This window comes from Borostomias antarcticus (genome assembly GCF_949987555.1).
Source record: "Borostomias antarcticus genome assembly, chromosome: 17".
Taxonomy (NCBI): Eukaryota; Metazoa; Chordata; class Actinopteri; order Stomiiformes; family Stomiidae; genus Borostomias; species Borostomias antarcticus.
In genome coordinates, this window is record NC_140250.1 from 2212093 (window position 1) to 2230369 (window position 18277).

An 18277-nucleotide genomic window follows, 5' to 3' on the forward strand; every position below is an offset into this window, starting at 1 on the left:
GCCCACAAACCAGGAAGTGCGCTGGTCGCTCTGTATGTCGACAGAGTCCATTGCGACCTCCCAGCAGGAGGCCGAGCTCAGGGGGCTGGGAGGCCAGGATGCAGGACAGGTTGGTGAAACGGTGGGGGTGAAGGGGGAAACTCCGGCTCCTCTTTTTTAAGTCCAAGCAACTGTTAAAACACCGACACTGCAGTGCACTGCTGCCAGTGGCCATCTCTGTAAGGTCAAATCTTTATTTACTGACCCTTTCATGGAACGCCTTTTACTTTTATTAAAGCACCCCCTTACTACAACAGATAAAGCGGAATATGGGAAATAAAGGAGGCATTTAACTAGTTAGTGGGCCTATTAGAATTGTATTTTGTGACTATGCGTCAGCTAACATTGAACCTACAATGAAAGCTCTCTAGCTAGATACCTCAATCATTCCAATACAAGGCAGTGAGCTGCAAGCTAATTGTAGTAACAGTGGCTAGCACTTTCACAGCATTTTCACAGCTAGATAGCAAAAAGAAAAAGAAAAAAGGGTGAATGTGTAGCCAATGTCTTTGTCATCCCCCAGGGAACCCAATCAACGTTTGGCTAAATAAGGCAGTTCAACACAGATGTTTGGGATCTACTGAGAAGTCTTTGTCGGGGCTTCTTGGAAACAAATGTGGAATGTAAAAACAGTACTTTAGGCCAATTTACTTTGGCGTTCATTCAAAAGATGCAAGGCAGACTAATATCAAAGAGAATTTGTCAGGAAAAGCAGCCTTGTCTTCACAGATGTCTCTGACACAGATGAGTAGCCTAGCCAATAGATTTACGCTACATCACTCACATTCTTTCTTACTTGCTAATCTTCTCATCATGAAATAGGCTACGTGTATCACACATTTTAAATTTACCTCACCAAATCAATATTTCCTTCCTAGTAGGCCTACTAACGAGAAGCCAAGGCCTTATGTGTACAAGAAGCAAACCACCTCCTGCGTTTGACACGCAGGCTGCAGCTGTGAAGATTACACTCGAGTAAGCCCCTCCCACACTCATTCGGTAATCAAAGCCATTGGTTCAATTCTTAGTACATTCGTACTTTTTATCCAATCAGAGATCAGCATGGAAGCGCAAGAAAGGGAACCGAAAAGATAAATACGACTTTGTCATCTTTTGCATTAGATACAGTGAAAGTAGCCAAGCGGTATTGGTGTAGGAGTACTATGATATCGATTTTTTTTTTTTATTATCAATGAGACCTGGTTAAATTTTCAAAAATACAATTCAAAAAGAATTTACCTGATTTTTTTTGTGTGCAATATGATGTTTTTTTTCTGGGATGGATACTGGACACAACGTGTGTTGTGTTCCTACACCTAAGGGCTATTAGGCCTACTTATAAGCAAAGTCTCTGCATTTCTAGATGGCAGAGGTCTGGTTTGTGTGTGCGTTATGAATGCACTAGACCAACTCTATGTGTATGTGGACAAAATAGCAAATGTGAGTAAATGTCTAAATTGAGTTATTACCTTTTGCCTCTATCATAGCCATGACAGCTCATAGCACCAGCGGCCTCTGTTGGTGAGTGTATTGTGAGATGAGTGTATTGTGAGTTCCCACTGGGTGTGTCTGGAAGAGGGAGGACCGAGTTTCAGGAAAAGGACCTGTTGGAGACAGACATACGTCAGAACCCTTCAATAAAGCATTATTGCTCACATCTCCAGCGCACATCGGACGAGTCAACATGCAGAGTGAGTATTATGTTCCTATATCACAGCACAGGGCAATTCGGATTGATCTTTGGACATGGAGAGTGATTGGCAATTTCGAAATGGCTGAGCCTAGTTGCTCACCCCAGACTCGCCTTGGTATTTAGTTGAAACTAAATAAATATTTGTGCCTCTAACCCTATAGCAGGCGGACGAGTAGTTCTAATTTTCAATATTGTCTCCTGTTAGTTCAGTAGTAGCTTAGTAGGCTATACAGCAAACTGTTGGTTTCAATTATCCTAATTTAGACCTCTGACGCATTGCTCCAATTACTTCTCAACTTTTCCTCCCAGCTACTGTGACAAATGGTGATTTTGTATTAATCGTGAATGCTATGCGACCGTTACGCGGTCGACTAATATAAAATACGTGTAAACAAGGGAATGGCTGATTAGTCTACTTCAATCCACAACCTGTGAGCTGTGAGAGAGCGTGATGTTGTTCTTTAAACAGCGAAGCAGGTGTGTACATCCTGCACTTCTGCATTCCACAGATAGCTTTGGAGCCACGTATGAAATACAAGTCTTTCCTGATGAGAATGAGCTAGTGGTGTTTTGTCGCTGTAAAAGGGAGATTAATACATAGACGTGTGTTGGAGAGACGTTTTGTCGCGGTACCTTGCCCACCAGGGGTGATGGATGATATCTCTCTTTCCATCTTTCTATCTTTCTATCTTTCTATCTCTGTCTTTCTCTCTCTCTCTCTCTCTCTCTCTCTCTCTCTCTCTCTCTCTCTCTCTCTCTCTCTCCAGTCCTCCCACCATCCACACCTAATGTCTCACACACACAAATACACACACACGCACACGCATACACACACATCCACACACACACACCTTTCTTTTCTCACCCGCCTACACACTCTCGCACCAGTGCTCTAACCCGCCCCCCATCCTCTCTCACCCCTCCCCTCCCCTCCCTCCCTCTCCCCCCCCCAGGCGTGGGCTCCCCAGGGGGGCGTGTCCTCTCCGAGGAGCAGTTCCAGTGCTCCATCTGCCTGGAGGTGTTCGTGGAGCCCGTCTCCACGCCCTGCGGTCACAGCTTCTGCAAGGCGTGCCTGCAGGGCTACTGGACCCACAGCAAGAAGCTGGTCTGCCCCATGTGCAAGAAGACCTACACCAAGCGGCCCGAGCTCAGCGTCAACCGCGTCCTCGCCGAAATAGCCGCCCAGTTCCAGGGGCTGGCGGTGGAAGGGGCGGCGGGAGGGGCCTCGGCAGGCTCCACCCTCACGCTGGTGCCGGAGGGGGGGGGCGGGGCGGCGCCGTCGGAGGGCGGGGAGTTCGCGCGGCCGGGGGAGGTGGCGTGCGACGCGTGCATCGGCAGGAAGATGAGGGCGCTGAAGTCGTGCGTGAACTGCCCGGGGTCGTTCTGCGAGGCCCACCTCAGGCAGCACAAGAAGGTGGAGTGGTTATTAAAATGATTCACCTCAGGAATCAAGAAGGTGGAGTGGTTATTAAAATGATTCACCTCAGGAATCAAGAAGGTGGAGTGGTTATTAAAATGATTCACCTCAGGAATCAAGAAGGTGGAGTGGTTATTAAAATGATTCACCTCAGGAATCAAGAAGGTGGAGTGGTTATTAAAATGATTCACCTCAGGAATCAAGAAGGTGGAGTCATTATTAAAATGATTCACCTCAGCCATCACAAGAAGTATTTGTTCGGTTTGTTACTGTAGCTGCTTCTCTGAAAAGCCAAAGTCCCTTTAGTAGCAACTAGTACGCTGTTAAGAAATGCCAAGTTGAATGCGAAAAAGTTTTGTCTCGTCTGCTTTGCTGAAATTCAGCAGAATTCTCCTTTAAAGATTCCCGGCTTCGTCTACAGTATGCGTCTTAAAGTGCTGTGTTATCCGGAGAACTGATCTGTCCATCCATCCCTCCATCCATCCCATCCCACCATTCTACCCCTCCATCCCTCCCCACCCCTCAACCGTCCATCTCTCTCTCTCCCTCCCTCCCTCCCTCCCTCCCACCCACCACACCCCCATCCCTCCCTCCCTCCATCCATCCCATCCCACCATTCTACCCCTCCGTCCCTCCCCACCCCTCAACCCGTCCATCTCTCTCTCTCTCTCCCCTCCCTCCCACCCACCACACCCCCATCCCTCCCTCCCTCCCTCCATCCATCCCATCCCACCATTCTACCCCTCCGTCCCTCTCCACCCCCCAACCCGTCCATCTCTCCCTCCCTCCCTCCCTCCCTCCCTCCCTCCCTCCCTCCCTCCCACCCACCCACCCACCACACCCACCACACCCACCACACCCCCACCCCTCCCCAGGTGAAGTCCCTGATGTCCCACCGGCTGGTGGAGCCCACCCTGCACCTGGAGGAGAAAATCTGCAGGAAGCACGAGCGCCTCCTGGAGGCCTACTGCCGCCATGACCACGTCTGCGTCTGCAGCGCCTGCGCAGACGCCTCGCACAAGACCCACGACGTGGTCTCCACCGAGCGCGAGTGGAAGAAGAAGATGGTGAGTCGTCTAGAGGGGGCACACTTGTTTGTTTGTTTGTTCGAACCCCTGGGTTTCCTGTACTGCACGTCCTCACCCCCTCTGCCCTCCCTGCCCCCCCCCCCCCCCCAACAACAGAGTAACCTGAGCAAGAGAAGGTCCGAGCTGAAGCACCTGATCAAGGAGAGAGCCAAGAAGCTGGACGAGATCAAGCAGTCCATCAGGGTCATCAAAGTGAGTCTTCCCTCCATGAGGGGAAGGGGGGGGGGTGATGTCATCAAAGAGTGCCGATCTCTTTTTTGTTTCGAGCCGGTACTGATGGGAGTGATTTTCCATCGGGCGGATTTCAGAACACCCTCGCTCAAAGGGTGTTTGAACGTCACGTCACAAAATGGTGGAGGGATATTTTGCAAACCTACTGAGCCGCTAAGCTACAGTACGGTAAAGAACTCACTAGGCCCCCCCTGTAGCCTCTGGCTACTGAACTCATTCCTGCGTGTTTGTGCTCCGGTGTGTCTGGGTTCCGAGTCCCTCTCTCTCTTCAGACTGTCCGACCGGTTCGACCGGCGCAGATATATTATACCTGCTGTCCCCACACCCAGTTTCTACACCGCAACCCTGCTGGCAACTCCCAGACTGGTGAACACCACTTGGACAATAGACCCACACAGAACACACACACACACACACACACACACACATTCCCATTGCATGAGAAAAGACAAATACAGCGAGTTGGATTGAGCGAGTGTTGTGTATTGAGAATGCGGCCAGATGCAAAACAAACAACCATTCATTCGCGATGCAGTAACGATATTATGGGCTGTATTTACATACAGTGGTGATTGTAAAAGCAGAAAGACTTTCTGTTCATAGTACAGCCCCCTATTGTAACGCCACGCCCGTAACTGACGAGGTCAACAATGCTAGATCGAATGAACAATACAATATGCTAAAGAGTTCAGGTATCTGTGGTAAGCGACCTGCCAGCGTCCCGGGGTAAGATGCTACACCGGAGATGCATTTCCTGTCCGCGCGTTCCAGTTTCCTGCTCATAGATTGACTGTAAATAGAGAGGATTGCGGCTGTGAGTCAGTTTGAGCCTAGTGTAAAAATACAATGAGGATGAAGTTACACAGTTACTGGAGAGGTGGCTTCAGCAGACTGTGCTGTCAGGATGAGAGAGGGAGAGGGAGGGAGAGAGAGAGAGGGAGGGAGAGAGAGGGAGGGAGGGAGGGAGAGAGAGAGGGAGGGGAGAGAGAGGGAGAGAGAGAGGGGGGGGCGGGAGAGAGAGAGGGAGGGGAGAGAGGGAGAGAGAGAGGGAGGGGGAGAGAGAGAGAGGGAGGGGGAGAGAGAGAGAGGGGGAGAGAGAGGGAGTGAGAGAGGGGGAGAGGGAGTGAGAGAGGGGGGGTGAGAGAGGGGGGGGAGGGGGAGGGGAGAGAGAGGGAGTGAGAGAGAGAGGGAGTGAGAGAGGGGGAGAGGGAGTGAGAGGGGGGGGAGAGGGAGTGAGAGAGGGGGGCAAGAGAGGGGGGGGGAGAGAGAGGGAGGGAGAGGGGGGGAGAGAGGGAGGGAGTGAGAGAGAGAGAGAGATCGAGGGAGAGAGAGAAGGAGAGAGAGAGAGAGAAAGTAAAATAAGACCATGGAAGATGAGAGAGGAGAGAGAGGTCATATCAAGACGGAGGGCAATATCACTTCACATTATATCTTAAAACATTTCAATATGAAGACACTACCCACATAGTATAAGAGGAGCTATTATTCTACAGATACATTTCACCCGGAGGCATATGCTTGTGTCGCATGATCTTGTGACAGCAGCCATTCAACCCCGAAACATGCAGATGGACTATTGGCTCGCGGAGGTTTGAGGGAGGAACCCGGTCGGACCTGTTCGGCCGGGTGGTTCTGGCTTCCTGAGACACAGGAGACATTCCTCACAGGCTGACGAGCTTCTGGTTGTCTTGCGCGTTACACGGCTCTTACTGCCCGCCTGCTACAATGGAAAGGTCACCGCTGTCTTCGAGTGTGTGTGTGTGTGTGTTGGTGTGTGTGCGTGTGTGTGTGTTGATGTGTGTGTGTGTTGATGTGTGTACGTGCGAGTGAGCATGTGTGCGAGCGTGTATGTGAGCGAGTGAGTGTCGGTTGATGTGTGTGTGAGTGAGTGTGTGTGTTGTGTGTGCGTGTGTGAGTGTGTGTGTGTTGACGTGCGTACGTGCGAGTGAGTGCGCGAGGTCTTACGCCTTCCTCTCCCCCTCACCCCCTGCCTCCCTCCCCCACTCACCCCCTGACCCCCCCGCCCTGCCTCCCCCCCCCCCCAGACCAGTGCCCAGCGGGAGCTGGAGGAGAGCTGGGCGGTGTTTGCCGAGCTGCAGCGCGTGGCGGAGCAGAGCCAGGCGGAGCTGGTGGAGCTGGTGGCGGGGCGGCAGCGCGAGGCGGAGCGCCACGCCCAGGAGCTGGCCCGCGGCCTGGACAACGAGCTGAGCCTGCTGAGGAAGAGGAGCGCAGAGCTGGACGCCCTGGCGCGCACGCAGGACAAGGTCGTCTTCCTGCAGGTAGGGGGCGTAAGCGCAAGCGCACACACACACACACACACAAACACGCATACAAATACACAAACACACACACACACACACAAATACACAAACATACACACACACATACACACACACACACAAATACACAAACACGCGCACACACACACATACACACATAGACACATGCACACACACAAACACACATACACGCACACACATACACATGCGCGCGCACACACACACACACACACAAAGGACAAATCTATCTTCTGGCGGGTGGGTACGCAGGCTCGCACGCACACACACACACACACACACACACTCTCACACACACACACACAAACACGGGACAAGGTTATCTTCCCAAAGATAGATATACACTCACAGGTACACGTGGGCCAGGCCGTTTGAAAGACACACACACACACACTCACTCATCATCCTCCACTCCTCTAGAGCTTCCCCAGCTTGCCGCCGCCTCCCGAGCCGGCTGATTGGTCGGCGGTGAGCATCAACACAGACCTGTACCTGGGCACCATCCGGGCCTCCGTCAGCGCGCTCATCGACAAGCTACAGGACGAGCTCAAGAAACTCTACGGGAAAGGTCAACAAAACGTTTAATATGGTTGTCTTCAGTAGGTCTTTCAGCAATGAAGTGGTCTAAGACATGCTGGACATCATTAATTAAAAACCCTTATTGACAAATCATCATAGAATAAAATAAATATTCTATTAAATAAAAATAACGAGGGGGGTGGTTTCTCCGTTTATTTGATCTGTGAATTACCACAGTAGTTTACGCTTATGAACTTCCTGTTTGACCTCACTTCCTGTGCCAGCGTTCCGCCCGAACGCTCCACAAAGCTGGGTCAGTGGACCGGCCCCCGTAAATAGCCAGTGAGTCACACGGGAGGCAGATGGACACTCGGTCCGTCTGCTCCCCCCGGAATGACCGCGCACGGGCGGGGTTCCTAATCCGCTGCTCCCGTCGGCCTCGATGCCGGAACGCGGGCGTGGGGTGCCGCCGGGGCTGCCCCGGGCTGCGAAAGGAGTGCGCCCCTAGCTGGATGCCAGCGTTCGGCCATCTGGTAGTGCTCAGCCGGGGAGGGCGGAGCACCTGTGTGACGGAGGGGCGGGTTGTCACGGTGTGTCCTCCTCCTCGTCCCTGGGGGATCACGTGGGTCTGCGGTGACTTTGACTCCCGATGACCGTCCAGCTGGTTCTCTGTGACCGGCTGCTTTCCCGTGTCTCCGGTGACTGATTCTCCATGTCCTCTCTCTCTCTCTCTCTCTGACTGACTGATTCTCCATGTCCTCTCTCTCTCTCTCTCTCTGACTGACTGATTCTACATGTCCTCTCTCTCTCTCTCTCTCTCTCTCTCTCTCTGACTGACTGACTGATTCTACATGTCCTCTCTCTGACTGACTGATTCTACATGTCCTCTCTCTCTCTGACTGACTGATTCTACATGTCCTCTCTCTCTCTCTCTCTGACTGACTGATTCTCCATGTTCTCTCCTCTCTCTCTGACTGACTATTTCTACATGTCCTCTCTCTCTCTCTCTGACTGACTGTTTCTCCATGTCCTCTCTCTCTCTGACTGACTGATTCTCCATGTCCTCTCTCTCTCTCTCTCTCTCTCTCTCTGACTGATTCTACATGTCCTCTCTTCTCTCTCTCTATCTCTCTGACTGACTGATTATACATGTCCTCTCTCTCTCTCTCTGACTGACTATTTCTACATGTCCTCTCTCTCTCTCTGACTGATTCTACATGTCCTCTCTTCTCTCTCTCTATCTCTCTGACTGACTGATTCTACATGTCCTCTCTCTCTCTCTCTCTGACAGACTGTTTCTACATGTCCTCTCCTCTCTCTCTGACTGACTGTTTCTCTCTGACTGTGTCTCTAAATTAGTGACTGTTAGGTACAGTAGATAGATACTGTGTTAGGTAGATAGATACTGTAGATGGATGGATGGATGGATAGACAGACAGATACAGAGATAGATGTGTCTCTTACTGACTGACTGACTTGTTTCTCTGTGTCTCTCTACAGAGCTGAGGAAGGTGCAGAACTACGCAAGTGAGTATAACTTCACAATGTCTTTTCCAGACCCTTTGTAATGACTCGAAGTGGAGTAGAAATGTGTTTGGAACAGAGACCTTGCGACCGTGATTTGACTCGTAATTCTTTCTTTGTTCCACATGGTGGCAGCACTGAGCTGCATATCATATCTCTCTGACTCATGCTGTACTTGGATACAACCTCGTTGTGCATGGATGTCTGTTGCCTGACTGTCTCAATGTCCAATTCTGTGAAGACCTTATGCTATCCTCAGCAAAACGAACAGTTGTCAATACATTGAATGGTCACAATAGCACTAACGGTGTTGATGTGAAGAACTCTTTCCCTGACTCTAACTAACCTATCTCTATTCATTTACTCTCCTTAACTCTCTCTCTAACTCCCTTACTATGTCTAATTAACTAATTAACCAGCTAACTAATTAGCCAATTAACCAATTAAATAACGAGCTAACTAACTAATTAGCTAACTAACTTCATATTAAACTCTCTCTCTCTGATCACATCCCTCCAGGTGAGGTGTTCCTGGATCCGACCACAGCCCAGCGGAACCTCGCCCTGTCCGACGACTGCCGCCAGGTGAGGTACGAGGAGCTGCGCAAGGCCGCCCAGTCCGACGGCCCTCGCCGCTTCAGCCCCGCCCTCTTCGTGCTGGGCCGCGAGGGCCTCTCCTCGGGCCGCCACTACTGGGAGGTGGACGTGGGCCGCAAGACCGCCTGGACGCTGGGCGTGGCGCGGGCCTCCGCCCGCCGGAAGGGCGAGATCAAGCTGAGCCCCGAAGGCGGGTACTGGTGCCTGTGGCTGAAGAACGGCGAGGTCAAGGCGCTGGCGTCGTCCAGACTGACCCTCCAGCTGCCCTCTCCGCCCAGCAAGGTGGGGGTGTTCCTGGACTACGAGGCGGGCCTGGTGTCCTTCTACGACGTCAAAGCCCACCTGCACCTGTTCACCTTCCAGGACACCTTCAGCGAGAGCCTGTACCCCATCCTGAGCCCCTGCCTCAACCAGGAGGGCAAGAACTCCGCCCCGCTGGTCATCAGTCCGGTCAAGCACACCTGAAGACGAGCCGGGCCGATCGAGGAGGAGCTGAGATGAGCTAACCAATCAGGTTTTAGATATGGCTTCCAAACTGCTTCGTGCCTGCCCAATCACAGCTATGCCACTTGACGCTTTACCGCCTTTTCTCGCGAAGACTTTGGGACATTTCTCTACACTAAGGGCTTTGAGGAACAGCGTCAGGGATATTACCGTTGTTTACGTGACTGTAGTTTCTGGTTCAGCTTTAATGATTGAGAAAGGACACATCTGAACTGTTCCTGTGAGGACTAGATTAATCAAGATGGACATTGGCTTTGTCGGGTGTTGATCGCTTTACTAACCAGGTTAAGGATTTATATCTGTATTCCAACAATAAATTAAACAGAGTAAGCATTGATATAGAGTAAAGATGTGTGACGAACTACAGTAGACCACTTCTATCCTCTTTTACCAATCACAGGGTGATTAAAGTTTACTTTTATACTTCAAACTACTAAATAAAGATATATATATATAATAAATTGGCTACTGTCCTGTGGAGCGTTAGACAAACCCAGATCAGAAAAGCGCAGTTTGCTACTGCATGCAGAGAATATGCTGAGTATCTGACGCAGACTTCAGCAAGATTCAAAACAGGAGGGATTGAGAAGGAGATGATGAGAGGAGAAGAGAGTCTGTCCCCCGTCCTCCCAGGAGCAGAGAGAGGACAGGTCTGTCCAAAGGGTTAACCCCGTCCTCCCAGGAGCAGAGAGAGGACAGGTCTGTCCAAAGGGTTACCCCCGTCCTCCCAGGAGCAGGGCGAGGACAGGTCTGTCCAAAGGGTTAACCCCGTCCTCCCAGGAGCAGGGCGAGGACAGGTCTGTCCAAAGGGTTAACCCCGTCCTCCCAGGAGCAGAGAGAGGACAGGTCTGTCCGAAGGGTTAACCCGTCCTCCCAGGAGCAGAGAGAGGACAGGTCTGTCCAAAGGGTTAACCCCGTCCTCCCAGGAGCAGAGAGAGGAGCCTGGTCAGGGGAGGGTAAATTTGTAACTGGGGTGAGGGGTAGGGAGGGAGGGAGGCCGGGAGGGAGGGAGGGAGGGGGGGATATTTTGGGGCTTGGGGGGTTGAGAGGGACGGCTAGAGGTGGTGGTGTCGGCCGTGTCATGTGTCACTCTTGGCCAGGAGCAGGAGCAGGAGCAGGAGCAGGAGCAGTCACCGCGTACAGTGAGAGTCCCTGAAGCAGCTGCTCTCTGGTGAGTGTCCCTTTAGGCTACCTCTCTTTCTCTCTCTCTCTCTCTCTCTCTCTCTCTCTTTCTCTCTCTTTCTCTCTCTTTCTCTCTCTCCCTCTTTCTCTCTCTCTCTCTCTTCATCTCTCTCTCCATCTCTCTTTATCCCCTGCTCTCTCTCTCTCTCTACCTCCCCTCTCTCTCTCTCACTCTTTCTCCCTCTCTCTCTCCCTCTCTCTCTCTTCTCTCTCTCTCTCTCTCTCTCTCTCTCTCTCTTCATCTCTCTTTATCCACTGCTCTCTCTCTCTCTCTCTCTCTCTCTACCTCCCTCTCATTGCATGATTTCTCTAGGTTTTGACGGCGTCAGCAGGAGAACGGATTCTCTGGGTTCTGAAGTGCAGCTTCCTGTCCAGGTCAGATAGGACATTGGTAAAGGGTTGAGGTCTGAGGAAGCTTTTTATGGTTTCAAATACAGCTTGATTTTAAACGTCTTTTTGTTGTAGCTTTTGATGGACTGCCTTGATTTCCTACCGCCTTGGTTTAGGACAGATCAAACAAATAGCTTGGAGCGATGTGTGATTAAAAGGTTTGAGATTAGCCGGAGTGACTCTTGTTTAGAAGAAAGAACGTAAAGCAGAACAGGACGGAAGCTAGACCAGTATTTTTGGAAAGAGGTCAATCTTCTATGAATAGCTAACCTCTCTGGACGCGTGTTCAAAAGCAGACGCACAGTGTCTCTGCTAAATCTTGCTGACAGAGCAGAAGCTATCCTAATCAAATGTCTAACATTTAGGGGGATTATTTTAGTAACAACGCAGCTGCTGTTCATCAAATAAATCAAATGGATTTAACCAAAAGTAACAGAGAGCAACCTTAGAAGTAGAGCACATGAAGTGGAATACTGTCTACCTTTTTGAATAATCATGATGTTTATATCAGGAAAGAAGCAAATAAACAAAAACTAAAGTGTGCTATATACAATAGAACCCTTTGGAACAACAGAAGAACCCTCTGAAAGAAGCAGAGAACAATTTTCAAGTCAGAGAGAACCATTTTATCCCTTGGGGTCCCTCCATTCCGCACAACAGCCGTCCAAAATAAGAAACGCCACTTAATCCGCGTGGCCTACTTACCCCTCATAGGTCATGGATGCGTCTCGTCCGACGTCATTGTTCTGAGAAGACCCCCTTTTATTTACTCCTCCTTTTTATAAACCGTTCATCTGTTTATTCAGTTGCCGTCGCGATCGGCTGACCGGCTCCCTCTCTGTCTCGCCCTCCTCTCCTTCGACCAGTCGGCTAAATGGCCTCGACCGGTAGCCTGTCGGAGGAGCAGGTCCACTGCTCCATCTGCCTGGACGTCTTCACCAACCCCGTGTCCATCCCCTGCGGACACAACTTCTGCCAGGGTTGCATCCTGGGATACTGGCGCAGCGGCGTTCTCTTCCAGTGCCCCATGTGCAAGAAGACCTACTACAAGCGGCCGGACATCAGCGTCAACACGGTCCTGAGGGAGATCGCCGAGCAGTTCAAGGAGATCCGCGTGAGCAACGCGGAGAAGCTCAGGATGGAGGAGGAGGAGGAGAAGAAGGAGATTGAGGAGAGAAGGAAGAAGAAGGAGGAGGAGGAGACGGTGAAGCGGCAGCAGCAGCTGTTGCTGGAGGAGCTCAAACGGAAGCAGGAGGAGGAGCAGAAGAAGAAGCAGCAGCAGCAGCGCCTCGTAGCCCAAATGGTGGTGACGCCGGGGGAGGTGCGCAAGGGGCTGCAGGAGGACTTACCGCCGCTGGTGCCGCCGCCCTCGCCCCAGACGGTACCTCCTTCCCCAACCCTGGCCCCGGCCTCGCCCCCGAACCCGTCTCCGCCTCTGGACCCGGCCCCGGAGGAGCCGCGGGCGCCCTCCCCTCCCGAGGCCCCCTCCCCCGGCCCCTGGGGCGAGGTGTTCTGCGACGTGTGCCTGGGGGACCGGCTGGTGGCGGTCAAGTCCTGCCTGGTGTGTCTGACCTCGTACTGCCAGGAGCACCTCCGCTCGCACGTCGCCAGGTTCACCAAGCACAAGCTGACCGAGCCCGTGGCCAACCTGGAGGACAGGATGTGCCAGAAGCACGAGAGGTTGATGGAGCTCTTCTGTAAGAAGGACCAGGTGTGCGTGTGTGTGCTCTGCACCGAGACTGACCACCGGGGGCACTACACCGTTCCCGTGGAAAGGGAGTGGACTGAGAAAAAGGTGAGGAAGTAGCAGATTATATAGGATAGATTATAGAACCTCCCTGCTGAAGAATACATATATTATATGTATTGAGGTTGCAGATTATAGACTCAATGAATAAGGCATAGTTTATATATATATATATGTATATATATATATATATATATATAAACTATGCCTTATTCATTGAGTAAATGTGTAATTGTTTTCAAAGGCCAACCGTATTCTGAAAATGTTTTGATTGTTCGAGAACCATCCCGGGAACAAAGTGTATCTGACATGGGAGACGCGCACACCTGTCTCTCTCTAGCCACTTGTCTCTCTCTAGCCACCTGTCTCTCTCTAGCCACCTGTCTCTCTCTAGCCACCCGTCTCTCTCTAGCCACCCGTCTCTCTCTAGCCACCTGTCTCTCTCTAGCCACCCGTCTCTCTCTAGCCACCCGTCTCTCTCTAGCCACCCGTCTCTCTCTAGCCACCCGTCTCTCTCTAGCCACCCGTCTCTCTCTAGCCACCTGTCTCTCTCTAGCCACCTGTCTCTCTCTAGCCACCCGTCTCTCTCTAGCCACCTGTCTCTCTCTAGCCACCTGTCTCTCTCTAGCCACCTGTCTCTCTCTAGCCACCTGTCTCTCTCTAGCCTTGCTACAGGATTAGGGGGACTTATCATTACCCCTAATATACCAGATGTACAATAATACATCTTGTAGAAGAGTTCCTATGCGGTCGCGGGTGGATTGCTGGGGATTATTATGCCCTAATAATCTGGTAATCTGCCTGTTGTCCACAGGCCCAGTTCAAGAAGACGGAGATGGACATCCAGCAGATGATCCAGGACAGACTGAGGAAGGTGGAGGAGATCAAACACTCAGTTGAGCTCAACAAAGTGAGTGTTGACTTCATCCTTGGTGTAATACACGCAAGGTTGTCGCTTCTGTATGTTACACATTTTCAGTAACTTAATAATAATAATAATAATAATAATAATAACTTTCATTTATATAGCGCCTTTCATAAAACCCAAGGTCGCTTTACATAGGGGCAGAACAGACAAGAGACAAACATGGTAGACAGAGACACACAACATTAAGAAACGGAAGCTAGAGGTCAAAGGTCATGTTAAAGAACTTGCCCAACCCTGGCCATGACTGCAGGGCCTCCAAGTGGACTCCATTGGGATATTATTGAACTATCAAATATGCTAATTGTAGTTGCATGATTATAACCGCTTAACAAACTGTTTGTTATAGCTGTTTGTTTGTTATAGCTGTTATAACATTGCTATAACCGTTATAACATTGCTATAACCATGCTTTACCATTACCGCTTAGCTCCAGTCAAATTAGAACCAGAGGAACATAGAGTGGAGCACTTGTCTCTTTTGCTGCAGAAGATAGCATCACTAACGCATGTCACTCAACTCAACTCAACTTTATTTATAGACCGCTTTAAAAACAACCAAGGCTGCAACAAAGTGCTGTACATGAGTAATCATAAATACATAAATACAAACAGTAACAAAACAATAAAAACAATAAAAGACAGTAGGGCAATTTAAAACAGGAGCAAAGTCTCATGGCCGGTTGAAAGCCAAGGAATAAAAATGGGTTTTAAGACTAGTTTTAAAAATGGACGGTGATGAAGCCTGTCGAATGTGCAGGGGTAGGTCATGCATACGAACGTGTGTGTATTATTATTATTATTATTATTATTATTATTACCGGCCTGCTCCAGTCCAGCTCCCAGAGGGAGATCGAGGACAGCCTGGCCGTGCTGGCGGAGCTGGTGCGCTCCATCCAGAGGACCCAGGCGGAGCTGGTCCTGGCCATCGAGGAGAAGCAGCGGCAGGCGGAGAGCCACGCCCACGGGCTGATCGGCGAGCTGGAGCAGGAGATCGGCGAGCTCTCCCGCCGGAACGCCGACCTGGAGCGTCTGGGCCGCACCGAGGACCACATCCACTTCCTGCAGGTGAGGGCGCGCACTTCCTGGTCCAGCGAGAAGCTGTCCAATCATGTCGGGTGTATTTGTGAGATCAGGTGTCAAATCGTAAAATCAGTATTCGTAAGATCGCACCGATGGAATAGAGGACGTTCTACTCGACTCGTTCATCCGTTGGAACGTCCAAACGCGACCCGAAGTTGACCCAGGTCGGTTTTTCTTCTCTCGATCTAGAGCTTCCCGTCTCTGTGCACACCGCCTCACACTAAGGACTGGTCTGGGACCAGCGTTCACACCGAGGTGTGCGTGGGCGTCATCAGAAGAGCCGTGTCCAAGCTGGGGGACGCTCTCCGTGAGGAGGTAGAGAAACTGACAGATACCGGTAAGACAAGGGCTCCTTCTTTGACCTTTGACCTGATCCTCTGCCTCTACTGAAGCAGTTAAAAGTTGGCATATCCTGATTCTCGCATTGTGTTTTCCATTCGATCCACCACTGAGGATACTGAGGTGAGATGGTTTCTTAATTGATGATAAAACGTTAATTGACATTTCTTCAATTTACAGAGCTGAAGAGGACCCTCAAATATACAGGTACAGCTTTAAACTGCTGGGAAATTTTCCAAACTACACACTTTACTTTACACTAACACTTCTCATCCTCAACTCCTCCCTCTCCAAGTTGACCTGACCCTTGACCCTGACACGGCCAACCCCTGGCTGCAGCTGTCGGAGGACCGCCGGCAGGTCAGACACCTGGGGGCGTGGCAGGCCCTGCCCGACAACCCCGAGCGCTTCGACACGGTGGTCATCGTCTTCGGCCAGGAGGGCTTCTCGTCCGGCCGCCATTACTGGGAGGTCGCCGTGGGCGACAAAGACGACTGGTACCTGGGCGTGGCCAGGGCCTCCGTCAACAGGAAGGGGCGGATCGCCGTTAGCACCGCCCACGGTTACTGGGCCCTGGCGATGAAGAAGGGGCAGGGCTACCGCGCGTCGACGTCGCCGCCTCTGCTACTGACCCTCGACGCCAAACCCAGCCAGGTGGGCGTGTACGTGGACTACGAGGAAGGTCAGGTGTCGTTTTACGACGTGAGGAACCGGACGCACATCTACACGTTCATGGACAGTTTCAGAGAGAAGCTCTACCCCTTCTTTTACTTGTACTGCTGCGACAAAGCCTCCGATTCCATGGTGATTTGCCCTATTAACGAGAAGATCAAGCAGTGCTAAGGGAAAGGACTACGACAGCTGCAATAGGACTACAAGTCCCAGGAGGGAGGGGGAAATTATTTTTGTGTGCAAACAACATCTTAATCTAAAGTTGCTAAAACATTTGTTTTTGTGTTGTTGGTGATTGGGTACATTTTCTTTATGTATTAGCATAGTTTTAGTGAATTTCTTAGAAGATGGTAGATGGATTTAATATCATATGGTTTTGATATGTATACATTTGACCTATGAAACTACTGACATGCCTTGAATGTACTGTATATTAAACAGCATATTATCAGAATATCTTTTCTTCTTTGCTCAGAACTGTACATGGTAACTGCATGTCAAATTTGAATGTTCAGATTACTCTCTAAAACGTTCCAAAGACGCTTTACTATCCTGGATGTTGAATACAACTATGACATTGGTTTACAACAATAAACGTACAGCTCATGGTGTTATTACAGTATTATTATGGTGTTATTACAGTATTCTATCATCTTAAATCCGTTGGAGTTTTGCTGGAAAAGTTTGTTTCACCTTTGGAGAAACAATGCAGTCTCTCTCTCTCTCTATCATCCTCTTCTCCTCCAACAGGTAAATAGCACAGTGTGTGAGTGTACTCTGTAAATAGCACAGTCGTGTGTGTGTGTGTGTGTGTGTCTGCGTGTGTGTGTTTTGGCATTGTCAGTGTCAAAACTAATCTTGGGAAGGGCAACATTAAAACCAGGTACATTTTTACTTTGGTGTTTCTCACGAACTCAGCTGAAGCTGTTTCACCGCTGACCTTCTGAGGTTCAATTAAGCATCAATTAAGGTTCAATTAAGCATCAATTAAGGTGAGCAACTGCAGCTCACCTATGTGTACAATCCTACATAGTTCAGCATGTCAATAATTCAGCAGGATGTGTACTGGTAGCACAGGTGTGCCTGTAATAATATAACGTTCTATGTCGCAATATAACAGCCATGTCTTTTTAACTCTGTCATCAACTTTTTGGAGGTTTTGACTAAATTAGCTTTTAGTTTTATCTGTCAATAAAAGCAAACACTACAGCTAAAACATCCCTTATCAGCGGAATGTCACTCAGCAATTCAGCAATAGTCAAAACACTTCTAGTTTCACACTTTCAATGACGGTAAAAAAGAAACCTTTTTTCTCCAATAATTCAGTATTAGTAGGAAAACAAACCATGTTTCTTAAGTAATTCATTATCAGTAGGAAAAACACATCTTAATATTTGAAATATACTGAACTCTACCGTAGTAGTAAGCGAGTAGATGCCTGTCAGGAAATTTAAGGGCCTCACACACACACACACACACACACACACACACACACACAGATACAGGGGCACAAATAATTGCAAGCGTTAAGATAATGCAACATCCACCTCTGATCTTTTTGTGTTTGTACAATACGTTTGCAAATGTTTTATTTATTTGTAGAATGATGATGTCATGGCAACACATTCCTCAGACGATATCTCATCAAGCCCTGATAATATTTACGTTCCCATGAAATCCCCCGGTTCCCCGAAGTCCCCAAAGTAAAGATCATCTCGTTAGCGCACTTGTGCTATCTTTTCATGGCATCAGAAAATGACAACTTCGGCGATTGAGGATGGTGAAAAACTCTTCGCTGCTTTGGTGAACTATGTGTGTGAGAGAGAGAGAGAGAGAGAGAGAGAGAGAGAGAGCTGAGCTGGAGCAGCTCTCACACACTGAGGACCACCTCTGCCCACTAGAGGTCAGTGTTGCTCACTCTTATCGCCAGCATGGATGCGTAAACCGATCTCAGGACTGTGGTGTATATCTTTAATACATGTTGTGAAATTTCCACTCAGGGATTCATAATCACCTATCTTATCTGCCTACC

At 49.9% G+C, this 18277-nt stretch overlaps 1 protein-coding gene across 1 annotated transcript; it reads left to right on the forward strand.

The window, feature by feature from the left end:
• Positions 1–1723: 1723 nt before the first annotated feature.
• btr12 (bloodthirsty-related gene family, member 12) lies at positions 1724–16416 on the forward strand (the record flags this gene model as incomplete). The annotated part of the gene is made up of 14 exons (XM_084451581.1): positions 1724–1730; positions 2686–3146; positions 4025–4216; positions 4334–4429; positions 6514–6747; positions 7186–7333; positions 8785–8811; positions 9328–9859; positions 12354–12654; positions 12988–13275; positions 14042–14137; positions 14986–15219; positions 15424–15571; positions 15869–16416. 14 exons carry the CDS (start codon positions 1724–1726, stop codon positions 16414–16416), a joined length of 3312 nt encoding a protein of 1103 aa, XP_084307707.1.
• Positions 16417–18277: the final 1861 nt, after the last annotated feature.